This window comes from Pocillopora damicornis, chromosome 4 (genome assembly GCF_964200805.1).
Source record: "Pocillopora damicornis chromosome 4, jaPocDami1.2, whole genome shotgun sequence".
Classification (NCBI taxonomy): Eukaryota; Metazoa; Cnidaria; class Anthozoa; order Scleractinia; family Pocilloporidae; genus Pocillopora; species Pocillopora damicornis.
The window spans coordinates 5471597-5485130 of NC_142673.1; the positions used below are offsets into that span (position 1 = coordinate 5471597).

The 13534-nt window shown below is 38.5% G+C and overlaps 1 protein-coding gene and 1 long non-coding RNA gene across 4 annotated transcripts in view; one reads left to right on the forward strand and one right to left on the reverse strand.

The window, feature by feature from the left end:
* Positions 1-1561: 1561 nt before the first annotated feature.
* Positions 1562-13534, reverse strand: part of LOC113677792 (neuronal acetylcholine receptor subunit alpha-2) — a 34686-nt gene continuing 22713 nt past the window's right edge. For 2 of the 3 annotated variants that reach the window (XM_089203341.1, XM_027194636.2), the window contains exons 3-5: positions 4968-5012; positions 4433-4542; positions 1562-3484 (exon numbers count right to left, since the gene is read on the reverse strand). In XM_089203341.1, coding sequence (XP_089059467.1) covers positions 2389-3484; positions 4433-4542; positions 4968-5012 — 1251 coding nt within the window. In that variant the 3' untranslated portion in view covers positions 1562-2388. Of the gene's footprint in view, positions 3485-4432; positions 4543-4967; positions 5265-13534 lie in introns of all 3 variants that reach the window. The other variant, XM_089203342.1, reaches the window with a different exon arrangement.
* Positions 7070-9636, forward strand: LOC149046581 (uncharacterized). Its single transcript, XR_016185725.1, has 4 exons — positions 7070-7244; positions 7557-7724; positions 7803-8083; positions 8360-9636. It is a non-coding gene; the product is annotated as an uncharacterized LOC149046581 (long non-coding RNA).

Consider the following 13534-nt stretch of genomic DNA (forward strand, 5'->3'; position numbering starts at 1 on the left):
TAATCCGACTTTGGAGGAAATTTTTTGAATTAACCTTTTAACTCCCAAGATCTCATCAGTAATTCTCCTTACTGTCTGCCATATAGTTCCTTTGATGTTAGTTTGGAGAATTTGGTATTGGATCAACTAATAATCCCCTAATTGATATTTTTCTCTTTTCTCACCACTTGTCTGCTTGATAGTGTATTGATATTGTAAGGAGAAATTCTTTCATGATCACTCATGGGAGTTAAAGAGTTAAATGAACTTAAATGGATAAAGAAAAAACGCTCTTTTCACACAGTTTCAAACGCTTTCAGGTGATTACTGAAGTCTCTTTCGAAACCAAAACCGTAAAAAAAAAAAAAAAAAAAGTGAAAGATAGATGTTGATACATAATAACACCTGTTTGCTTTCTAGAAGACTAAACTCAATCTCAGTAAACAATTGCCGCATTGTGGTAACCACTTCCGTTGTGTTAGCTTAATTGGTACAGGATAAAGTCACGAATGTCTTGTTTACGAAAATTTACGGTGTATGGTCGCGTTAATTGAATAATGAGTGATACATACTAGATTAGTCGAACTGAATTTTCCAACTCTAATCAAGGTCAGACTACAGTAGGAACGTGTTACAGAAGCCTCCTCATGCAAAGGTCTCAGTAGGGATCATTCCGGTGTAATATACCTCGAAGGGATACGACCATTGAAGCGAGTTTGGATTAAAATATTACAGACGAACTTCGGGAGTGCAGTATGCTATTGAATAAGAACGGTCTATGCATTGGGTCTGTTTTCTAATGACTATTCCTTCCCACCCAAGCATGATTCGCTGAGAGCAGCTGAACGCACTCTGACTTTGTAATTGCTCGCTTGATTTAATGAATGCACAGGGGACTGGACGAGATTACGGGAGATTGACTGTGGGCGCACAAAATTTGATAAGAACCTCTACACCTGGGATTAAATGGAAGTAATTAAATGGAAGTACGCGAGACCGGACGAGGGTGCAGAGGATTGGTTGAGAGCAAATGAGTTTGGGTGAAAAAACCCTGTATTGGACGAGAGCGCATGAGGGAACCAAAGATGGGATGGCTAGACGAAACCTCGAGAGATCGGAATCGGAACAATACGAGTGAGACATGAAACATGACAAAGCAAGAGATTAAAGAAAATGCTCACCAGAGTTGTTGCGCGAGAGTGTTTGATTTGGTCACGCAAGATTGCTGGGCACCTCTCGTGGTTATTAGGTCACGCAAAAGATCGGATAAGAGTGCATGCAAGGGAAACAGGGCGCAAGACAAAAGTTGCGACTGCCAAAGATCCCAGAAATGCGCTCGAGGATGGACGATAACGCACCAGATTGGCTTTCAATGTGTAGGATTGGACGACAGCAAAAAAGATAGGTTGAGAGTAATCGAGATTACATGTGAGGCACGCTAAACCAAGGGAGCGCAAGATATTATTTTTACGAACACAGAGGCCTCTAGATAGTCGTTACTTTCTTTTTCTTTAGCTGGTGTCATAGCAGAAGATTAACCGTCACATTTGACGCCTTTAGTGAAACACATCTGCAAAGCACGTTTTTCTTTACCTTTCAAATTCAATGAGCAACTCAACAGTACACCGAACTATCGTGTACATAAAAATAACGAACACTAAAACATTACAGAAAGACAAATAGTTCACAAAAGGAGATTGAGGATTTAGGTTATAAAAACGCGAAAAAAATTAAAATTGACCAATTTCTCCTCTTCGGCTTACGCATGATAACTAAGTAGAAATTGCAAAAAAATAACAATAAACTTTGGAAAATTCACAGAGTGGATTGATTTTTCACAGACAAAGAATCTAGAGAAAAGCTCAAGAAACTGAACTACGTTGACAAGAGTAATGAACACAATCTTTGATCACTTTTAGAAAGTCTAAAATTCAAAACTAAGAACTATGATCCGCTATAATATTACTTGCAACATAAAAGAGCAGCTTTCTGGGACATTCGCAACTGCTACTCAAACAATTTGGTACCAAAAACTATAAAAATTGAATATTTACAACGATTAGGTAAATGTTCTAATGAAATCAAGGCGCTATACCTCGACACAAACATAAATTTAAAATAGAAAAATTAATACAAAAAAAAAATGCGGTGCTCCTTTTTCGGCGGAAATTGCCTCTTCAAGATAGTAAATTGCGTACTTTTTGTTCACACTCCACCGGCGTTGACATTAATTAAATTGTAGCCTGTGGAAAGGCTCTCGTTCTACACCAAGGATTCAAAGAAATGGTATGCACTCGCCTTGGTCAGCAGTCTTTTGAGCATGTTGGAAGGTCAATTAAAGTAAAAAGAGGAAAGCAAAAATCTAATTCTGTAAATCTAAGGGATCATTCCTCAGAATCTCGTTTATGTTCAACCGGTCTGAATGTCTTGAAAGTTCTTTTCGTTATCGTAGTGTGGTATCTTGAGGTAGAAAATGATCAAGGAAAGAAAAAATGCCACCCCTGTAAAGAAGAAGAAAAACCTGTCAATCACGGAGGCAGCGAAATGCCACTTCTCTTTATTTCGCATCGATTCATCGTTTTTGTCGACAGCTTTACTAGGATTGTCGGAGAGTTTGTCCGTTATTTCTTCCAGCTCTTCATCCATGGAATCTTTGACTTTTCCCTGCATTCGACCGTCGTTTAAGGAGCTGGTATCATTAGCTATACACCCCAGAAGGCGATGCCACAATGTACCTCTCAATCGACCTTTAGGGTAAATCATGTTATTGTGGCCGTATCGCTTCTCTGACAAGTTCACAGCCATTTTCATTCTCAACAATTTCGCCAACCAGCCAACAACGAAAAAATTCACCCATGCGGGAACTTTCCTCTCCGGCTCACTAAAATGATAAAACCTTAAAGTGACCGACGTTCCCATCAAACAAAAGGCTACCTCAAACAAGATCACGATAAAAAATTTACTGATCAGAGGTAGTACCTCTGAAGTCTTTGGAATGTTCTCGGTGAAAATGAGCATGTATACCGTGAGGCCAAGTAAGAGAGTAATCACCAATGCAATTCTTTCTCCGGACCCTGGCGGTAACGTGAAAGAAAACACTGTCAAAGTGGCCAAAAGAATGCAAGGTAGAATCAAATTCTGAACAAAAAACAACGGTCGCCGCCGAAGGTGGACCCTAAATGTTATGTCAACGTAAGGATACTTGCAGCAGCTATATTTAACAACATTTCGCGTCGCATTTACGGAGACCAATGTCCACTGACCATTACTGGTGTACTTTTGCAGGTCAGCAGTCTCGCTCTTGCGAGCCAAGTCAAGGAATTGGCTGTTGTAGGTCCATGATCCGAAAGTAAGTAAACAAATCTGCTCGTCAAAGGGAAAGAACGTTATGTCGATCTTGCAAATGGATTTGATTTCCGTCGGTGCAAACCATTCGTTTCGACCATCGTGGTGCAGGATAACCATAGTGTCAAAGTTGTACATTTCTCTTCCGACGCCGTTAATGCTGAAAGAGCATGAAGAAGTGTAAAAAGAAATCATTAAATAAAGTGTGAAGTGTACTTCTCTTCACAATTTTAAACTCATTTGATTGCAATAAATCATAATTTTACCTGCAGACGATATACTAGTAAAGAATTGATCCTCGCAAGCAAGCTACCACCGACAGAAGCACTAGTTGGGATTGGAGCAAATTGTAGTGGGATCGTCGTCCCCGAAAAGGGGTGACGCCGTGACTATTAGACATACCCTCTGAGTGGTGCACTGAAGGGAAACTTTCTACATACAGACTTACACAACGACCGATAAGGTGATCGAGCGACCGACCGAGAAAATGTCTTAACCCTTTCCGCCCTTGCATCAGTATGCATATTCTCCATGCTGTTCCCTATGCATTCACTATGGTGCTGATAAGGAGAATTGGTTTTATAATCCAGAGCTTCTCTAGTTGGTGACCATTTCCTTTATTCTCCTTACCTTAATGTGTCACTTAGGGTGATATTGTAAGGAGATATTAGATGCTAGTCACTTTTAGGGTTAAAGGGTGAGGGTTGAACCAGCAAAGAATCCGGCAGATTGGATTGGAAGGTCGAACTTCCTTATGTGATATTTATAAAACGTTAGGCACTGTAGTTAAAGAAGCTCAAGGTAAGCGGAAGGTCTCAGAGACAATGTGCAAAAGTGGTTAAGACGCTAGACTGGTTCCGTTGGTCCCAGGGTCAAGTAATTCAGCCCGTTCCTTCTTTTTTCCAATGATTGGGGCAATTGAAAAATTTAAAATCATCACCATTATTACAATGTTTTTACTGCTTGGACCAAGGAAAAAGTTTAAATTTCACAGATAGCAAAACTCTCCAAACAAAGATGAAATGATAATCCGTAGCGACTTGATCAAGTGACTGATCCGAAAGTAAGTTAGACTTTGAATGAAAAGACCGTGCATGATCGTTCTTACTTGTTGTAAAGAAGAATATCGGGCTTCCAAACTATCTTTGGATTGACGTTAATGTCTTTTATTCCGCCAAACTCTGCTGGATCCCACGTAAGCCTCTTGTTGTTCCAAAACTAAGGAATGACGAAAGCAAACTTCAATTTGTGTCAGTTTAAACCGCTTTATTCCCTTTTCTGTCATCGGGAGAATAGAATTCATAATTTTTAGTTGCCAGATGATCGAGTTGCGAAGTAAGTTTTTCTCCGCTCAGGCAAAGTAATACCGGCTATACTCAAGAGTAATTTCACGATGTTGTAATCCCTTTTTCATGTTGTCTTAACACTGAGCTCCAGTGATACATTTTACAGGCTACGTTAAGAAGGCGAACAACGATCAGCGCAAATAAAACGCACTGGCTCATCTTTGAGGAACCTTTTTTGGTTCTGTTTTGTCTGTTTGTTTTTTTTATTCTTTATTCAGGTACTTCTCTGCTCAATTGTGCGATATGTTACAAAATAGGAAACAATGAAAATATGAGTAGCTGTATCGTCAAAAATACCTGTCTGACCCAAATGTTGCTGGTCATGATTTGGTCTTTGCTATCCTGTGTGGGAAGGAAAAAATTATGAGTTGAAACGACAACAGACGAATGTTTGACAGATAGTGTAACTCGTCTTGCCACGAGCACGGGACTTAGTTAAAAGTCTCGAGTCCCTCCTCGGAATCGGATTCCGCTCTCTGAACCTCTACCACTGAGTTGCAGGGAACTCTGTGGTGAGCAAGGCCATTACTAAGTTCAGATGTAGCACGTTCCATGCGTATAGCTTGGATCAGCAATGTCGAACGTATCTTGTGACTGAAAGGAATAGGAAAGATGATAATTATTGAGCTTGTCCATGAAAGTCAGGGGAACGAATAGACTCCACGAGTAGTCCAAGTCAGCAAGATTCGCGGCACGCCATTTTCATTTCCCAAAACATTCTTAGATCTCTGAGAACATGAATGATCTAAAAATAGATCGAGAGATATTCCCTCACAAAAAGGCTGATATGAAAGCTTCATTCTCTGGCGTTATTCTCTCTTGCATTTCGGAAGTATTGTTTTATGAGTATTTTTCTATCGCTACTAAGGTAAAGTAAGACAGAGGATAAATTTTAAGCTCGTCAGAGACCACAGGAGATGTCAACGACAACAAAATTTGCGACACGCCAACGGTGATTTCCAAAATCTTGGATTTCTAAGAATGTGAAGGAACTAAAACTAGTAAGAGAGACATCCCCTTCGAAATAGGGCTCACATGAAGCTTCATTCTCCAGTGTTATTCTCACTTGGGTGTTGCACAAGTTTTTTGGCTGGAAAATTAAAGAAAATCATCGATAGCCGTGACCTAATTAGAATACGGCCAGCTCCCCACCTTCCCCCACAATCTTCATTGTGACCAGGGTCTGGACATTCCCATCGGTTCTCATGTCTGTCTTCTTTTTACTGGCATCCGATACTTTCAGAGAGGAATAATGAATTGTTTCCCATTCACCAAAAAAACAACTTCTTTCCTCTTCTTGAGAACTAACTTTTGTTGAAGAAAATTCATGCCGTTTATCGCATCAGATGTTTGCTTTCAACTTCAATGACGTGATCAGGTTTCAACCGGTTTGAAATATGTTTTGCAAAAACCTAGGTTATGTTGACAAAGATTCAACAGTTACGGATTTTGGGAGCTGAGGGGTTAATTCCACTGAGGCCAAGGTGTAAGAAAAAACAATCGTTTATGATACGCATTGTTAGTCAGAAAGCCAAAGATATCCCCGACCGGACCGCCTACTTGGTCAACAAGAATCTTTAAATGACTTTCCCAAAGCTATGTTGAACTCATGTGGGTTGCCCTGAAACACTTTTACACTTTGAAAAGGATATTTATATGACAGAACTAGATTTGAACTTAGACACATCAGTGTGGTAATTAATCTTGGATTTCGTTGTCTCACTGCTTTCTCAGCTATGCATCCGTTAAGAAGATTAAGATAATTTTGAAAGCAGCTATGTAATTTTCTCACATGTACACTGTAAAATGAAAAGAGCCAAATTGACCCCAAAAGCCAAATTGGCCCCAATTTCTCGAGGGCCAGTTTGGCCCATCAAGGTTCGTTTTGGACTATTTGAGCCAAAACGGGCGGGACAGGTACCATTTCGACCCCTCCAAAATCTGAATTGGCCCCTATGAATTCTACTTTGGAACTTTTTCTCAATTTGGCCCTTCCAAGAGCCAAGTAGGATTGACCAATTTGGCCCCAACGAGGTGCAATTTTTGAAAAAAAAAGAAAATATAAAATTAATTTTCTTTTTTCGACCATATTTCGTTCCCTATACTATTCCTTATAAAGTGTTCCTCTCGTAACTGAACACCGAGTCACACAACGAATTAATCGTTGGCTTTTTCTCGAGACGTGAGCGTGAGCTGCCTGTGATGGCATTAGTCGAACCTAGACCACGTGCGTCGGAAACAATAATGAATTATAGCAGCGAATTCGTCACTGAAAAGGCTGTTTCTTGGCTACAGTCGCATGGAATGAGACTTAAGAAAGGAAAGGTAGGCAAAAGAAATTTCTTAACAACGTATTTTACTGCAACTTTACATTCACAAACTTGACCGCTCCATTGATCTTTGTTCGTATCTTATCTTGCAGAAAAAGACGGTTGCGATGGCCAAGATCTCCTTGCCATCGCCCAAGATGCAGACGTACCAAGGCACTACATCCCTATTATAAAAGAGCGTCTAAAGCTCAAGAAATTGATTGCAATGAACGCTGAACCTAGAGATGACACGAGTTCTTCGTCGGTACGATAATTAATTTTCCCACCAGAGAATTTGACGCATGAATGGTTCGCCTCTTCTCCCGAGTCTTGTTGAGTCTCAGCGGTTTCGCAACTAAAGTCACGTGATCAAATTTTGGCGGCGAGAGATAGAGACGGTTACAGTTCGAATACTGCATTTGTACAAGATGGATTTAACTTATTTCAAGATTCTCTGATTTTAGGATCTCCCACTCTAAATTCTTAATCTTTTTCTTGAAAAGATGAACTGATATTTTTATGTCTATGTCTTTGTTTGCATCCACTTAAGCTGATTTTTTGGCTCTCACTCTTTCAGCGTGCAGAATCAAGTCCTTCGAGTAAGACGGTTCAAACGTCGATTGATGATTCAGATAACATCAGCGATTATGAAAATTTAGAGGTGACATTGGCACCGAAAGAAAAGGGTAAATCGCCCAAGGATCTCTGTTTTACGGACGAGGCGATAGAACTGAGCACTGTCTAAGTAAGTTCTTGTATATTAAACTTAGCAGGATGGTGAAGAGTACATTATCGATTACTTTCTTTCGATTATATCCTAAAGGAAAACACACAGGGTGCCAGCTGATCAGTTAAAGATGACAAATCTATCTCGGGATTGCACCCTACAAAAATGGCGAGATTTGCTTTATTTTTATTGAAATATATTAGATATGTATTTACTTGCACCATGCATAAAACAAAGTAAACCCAATTTTTAAATCTGGTAAATTAAAAAATTAGTGAATTGATAGGATGTTATCAGACAGTTTAATTTTTTTGAAAACAAATATTTACCTACAGGTTCCTCCTGAATGGCTTTCAAAATTCCAACTACCATCGAGGGTAAGAAACTTTTCTTTGTTTTGTTTTTTAAGTCTACAAGCAATCCTTATTTATTCATGAATACTGAACTAAAACTGAAGTGCATAGAGGTGTGATTTCTTTTCTTGATAAGTACATATACAGTTTGGTGAAAATACATCATTGATGATCACCATTAGTGTGTTTTTACTTCCTATGCACAGTTTGCTTACAAATATTTTGCAACTTTGTAGTTGCAAAAATTTACTGTTCTCCAACAACAAATTAATTTGCTCATTTGTTTGTTTTTTTGTACAGTTCTCTGCCTCAGTAGAGTTGGATACCCAGAAGGGATATCTCATTAGCAGCCTAAAGTACTCTGAGCAACAGTGGATTGCAAAAAAAAAATTATTGCATAGTATCCTTGTATGGTTAGCAGGATACTAGACTAAGTTGACTTGGAAACTGAATGGATTGGTATGGTCTAAAAATCTATTGCTTCACCTCTTCTGTTTGCAGTGAAGAGAGACAATTTTGTGGTGATGAATCTCTTGCCTTAAACTAATAAGTTGCAAAATGTCAGACAGAACTTTTCTGTCTGACAAGCACTTAGGCACAAAACTCAGTCACAGAGAATTGATGCGTCCTCTTTAATTCTTTAACTTAAGTGTGTATATATATATTCTTTTTTTTTTCTGGCTACAGACACTTTTTGCACTTTGGCTTGATTTTAATGTGGTTGTAAAACTTGTTTTTATTGTATAGAGTAGCTGATGTTGATTCAGCAATCAGAGATTATGTCCAGCACAAATTTTAATTGTTGGAGATCTTCAATACATCAATCACCTGAATATAGCAACAGAGGGAAGTGTAATTTGTCACTTCTCACAAGAAAAGATTCTTGATGCTCTCATTGGGTTACTTGGCTCATTTATATTTTCTTACAATCGGTCAAAGGCAACTTTGACTTTTTTTAGAGCAAGCATTGCTTGAAATTGGGCACAGGCAGACTCTTGTCACTGTTTCCTCTATTTTCAATGACTTGGCAAATGCCTGTGGTAGTACTTGCTGATAGTTTATATTTTGATAATAATAAATCTAAAGTAGCAATATGAGTGCATGTATTCTCACAACCACTGGAAGAATACTCTTTGCTGCTCTGAGGCTCTTTGTTTTCATATGCACAAATCAAACAAGATCTATATTCTTGTGCAGGAACGGGACCATTTGTTGCCTCTGTCTTATTTTGATGATTTTCTGTACTTTAAATCAGTCTTAATTATAAGCTGCTTTACATTACCACATTTGCTAAGTCATTGAAAAGGGAAGCTTTACTCACAAGTGTCTCTTGGGTGTAATTTCTTGCAATGCTTGCACTGTTAAGAAGTATATTGATTTAGGGAAGAGATCTATTTTAGAAAATGGTTGAATTAATGTTAAATATGTATGTATGTTATATTCTTTCACATGATGTTTCAAAGTTTGTCTGTTTTATACCACAATTAAGATTCTTAATAACTGTAAAATCAGGTAGCATAAAAGGTGTTTACATAAACAATATCTAGAACCTAATAAATGAGTGTTTGAAAGATAAAGTATGTGGTGTATTTTCATTATTTGAATGTAAGGGGGAAAATCAGCATGGAGAGGAAAGAGCCCTCTACTTCTGAAGTGGCCCACATTGGAGCTGAATTGGCTCTTTTTAAAGGGGCCATTTGTGAGAGGGCTGAAATTTCGGGGGCTGTTTTGGCCCCTGTAAATTTCAAAGTGGCCCCTGTATTTTTCAAATTCACCCTTCACATGGTCCAATTTGGCCCCTACAACGGGGTCAATTCAGCCCCAAAATTGGTGCCAAAAACAGCCCCATTTGAATGGGGCCGAATTGACCCTAAGCAAGTGCCAAACTGGACTCACTCGTTTTGGCCCCATTTTTGGGGCCAAATCAACTCTTTTAATTTTACAGTGTACTTTGGCGATAAACAGCAAAGGTGAAATGCAAATAGAGGTGAACATAGCAAGCGATTCTCAATATGGTCAGTCTTAATTACAGACGCTGCTAAGAGTAACTCGTCTTTTCAAATGTTCATTTAGACATCAAATAGCTACACTCGATTTGATAACATCCTGCACCAGTTGAGACAGATTCACTGGGTTAAGAGTTTTTTTCGTTTTACAGTGTAAAGGAACAGACCAACTGTAATAACGGGCAGTTCTGTTACTAATATACTCCTTTCTCGTGAGATAAGCTAACACACGCTCAATAGTTTATACTAAACAACCCGAGAACTTATATTGTTTATCATACAGATTAACCTTTTTAAATTTGTTTGCGTAAACATGGAGTAGTCTGAAGTTTTTAAATTGCATCCGAAACTTAAATTTGCGCGCTGAGGTGTTCCTCACCACGAAAAGTTTCAGCTCTGAAACATTGAAATAGTCACCCTGCAACATCAAAACAACTCTCGCATTCTGTACAGACAATCCAGCCATTCCTCTTCGTGATACCGTCAAGTTTTGCAACCTGGAATGATTTAAAAAGGCGCGCCTTTCCAACTTTTTCAATTCATCATTTAACCTTGCATTATTCACTTATTATCGATATCATGGTCCATTATTAATGTTTGTGTGTTCTTCTAATTAAAAGTGCAACAGAGGGCAAAGTAAAACGAATATATTGGAAATCGCAAGAGAGACGTATAAATTCTCCGAATATTTCGAAAATATCGCCACTTTAAAAATACCTCAAGGTTTTGTCCATTCTTCTCTTTGGGGATTCAATGCATTGTAAGCATTTTAAGCGCGAGAATCCGAAAGTTGCAAAACAGTTTTTTGATGTTTACCATGTGTTTCAGGGAAGATCACAAATACAGAGAGCCAATTCCACGTTTTAAAACTGCCTCTAAACAGTAAAAAGAATGCTTGCAAAGGTAGCTAGTTTTTTTTTCCGCTGGAAAAGGGACAAAGTAACACGAACTCAGATTCCTTTTGTTCTTATATTATTTGATAGACGACAATTGATTCATACTTAGGCGAATATCGCTCAGAGTAGGAAGCTTGAAGAGCTCGAAGCGAGGGCAAATGCTGCTCTCGGCTACGCAGCTTTTGGAGTGCTCTTTTCTATAATTCGAATACACAAACGGAGGTGAAAAAAAAAGAAAAGAAAAGAAAAGGAAAGAGAATCTGTATGAAATAGCTGTACCAATCAACTAAAAGGATGAAATGAAACTTTTGTCTTCGTTATACTTTTGATTTAAACCTTCAAGTTTACCATCTCCTTGTAAACCAGGATTAATCAGTGTACAGATATGCATCCAGCGCTTTCAGGGTTTTAATGGATGCAAAAAATAGAATTACCATCACAGTACTTAACAATCGACTCTCATTGTGCCATCATTACTATGTTGGGAAATCAAATTACTCTGCCGTGTTCTACAGATTCATTAGCCACTTCAGTTAGCTTATTAAGAACGAAAATGTCATAGTATGTGGTCTATCAGACGTCCTAGTTACTTGTAACATGTCATGAGCAAATTGGACAAATATTTCGGCGACAAGTTAAACCAAGATGAGGCCTTTCTTGCAATGGCTTGTGGGGACGACCTCTGACAGATACACTCCTTCAAATCATCATTCCCCGTTGTTACAAGGATCGTTTTTTACATAGGCTGCATTTCCACGCTCAACTTTTCCCGGCAGTGCAATTTTTCGGGTTTTCTCGTAACACCTAGAATCTCGCTGTTTAAAATATGGGCACGTTTCACGAGTACCTAGCTATTTCATGACAAGACGAGTGATTCTTTTTAAGAACCTACCTCAAGTGGCATTTTTTCATCAGTAGCCACACCACTTTTGTTGATGCAGCTTTGAAACAGCTGAAAATATGAAGTTCGCATGCAAGGACGTATCTACCTCACAGACTGGCTAGTGACAAGTTATAGGTTAAATATTTCGAAACCCCATAATGAGGTGAATAAATGTTCAAGTCATTTCCTTGACGTATTGTTTCTCCGTTCAAGGAAAATAAAAAAAAACCTTTGTTTTCTTTTGACTCAAATGCATATTACGTTATCAAAGATAAACAAGTGTCTGAAAACTGTTCATGAAAATCCATTGTTCACGAATCCAGAAGAAAAGACATCTCTGTCATCACAACACTTCCAATCTAGTTTAATCTTGAGTCACAGATGGTAAATTCTCCTGATCATGAACCTTGATTGCGGCCCTTTGACCGGCGAGTTTGAACCTGCTGCCTGAAGATCAAAAGGTCTAGAAAGTTGTCACAGCTAGTCTCTTAAGGCTCTATGGCCGTAGGTTAAGGGAAGAAATCAGTAAGAATTTTGTGTGCCAGCTCTCAGTGACTCTATGGCTGCAGCTTCAAAACAGTTCTACCGATTTGTAATCCGCGTTAAGAATCCATCACGTTAAACTACGTTAATTATGTAAGCCTGAATTATGATCTCTCCCCTTGAATTTGTTTCATGGATAGAAGTACAGGGTAAAACACAGAATAAACATTTGCACCTTAAGCTTTGTGCTTTGCTTGAGAATAGACAATTAACCGAGGCGTTCATCTTTTCTGGGATGGCTAAGGCGATATGCTGCGAATTAATCTATTTCATAACAGGAAGTTATATCTCTTTCAGTATGATCTTTTGGGAATATTTAGGCAAACGACAGGAGGCAACACACATCAACAGTACGGATAGATCCTTTTTACATAGAAAGAAACACTATCACCTTCTTCTTCACTAGAAAAACAATTCTAAAAGACGATAACATCGAGGAACAGTTTGCACAGCTTGTTACATGTAATTCCACTGAGTTAATAAGTTAACTTCTATATAATGAGTGCATGGAGACCAAGGGCCAGGGATCTTAAAACAACATCTGCAGAGCTCAGAATTTTAAGTTGACGTACCCCGTAAATAATGCCTAAAACGCGAATGTTGTTGAATTGCAAAGACAGGAATCAAGAGAAATTCCATAGGCTGCCGTTAGAGATGAGTCTTAAAGATAGATGTCGAGTGATGGACCCGTTTTCAAGAAGGAAACGAAAAATAATACTCCGTACAAGATGGCATCAGATCAAAATAGTTTGTAATGAATATTCCAAGACAAAGCAGTTCATGTGAATCTCGAAATGTGACAAACTGAAATCGTTCATGTCTTTGGCTTTTGTATGACTGGGATTACATAATATGGCAAAAAACCCAACTCCTAGGGTTGCAGATAGTAAAATATATACTTACATCTTCACTTCTGTATTTATGTGAAGAACCTCGAGTTCCTTAGAAAATATAGTTAAATTGTAACGTACATCGACTCTCGAAAAGACTAAGAGAGTTCCCTTGGAGTAAAGTGGCGCGTTCTTATTCGAGAGACTTAGTTTCTACTTAAATGTGTCATTATCTACAAGAGGGATTTGCGTAAGTACTTAACTGAATAACTTGTTATTCAAGTACTAAAGGAAACTGGTCATGAAGGTAGGCCATG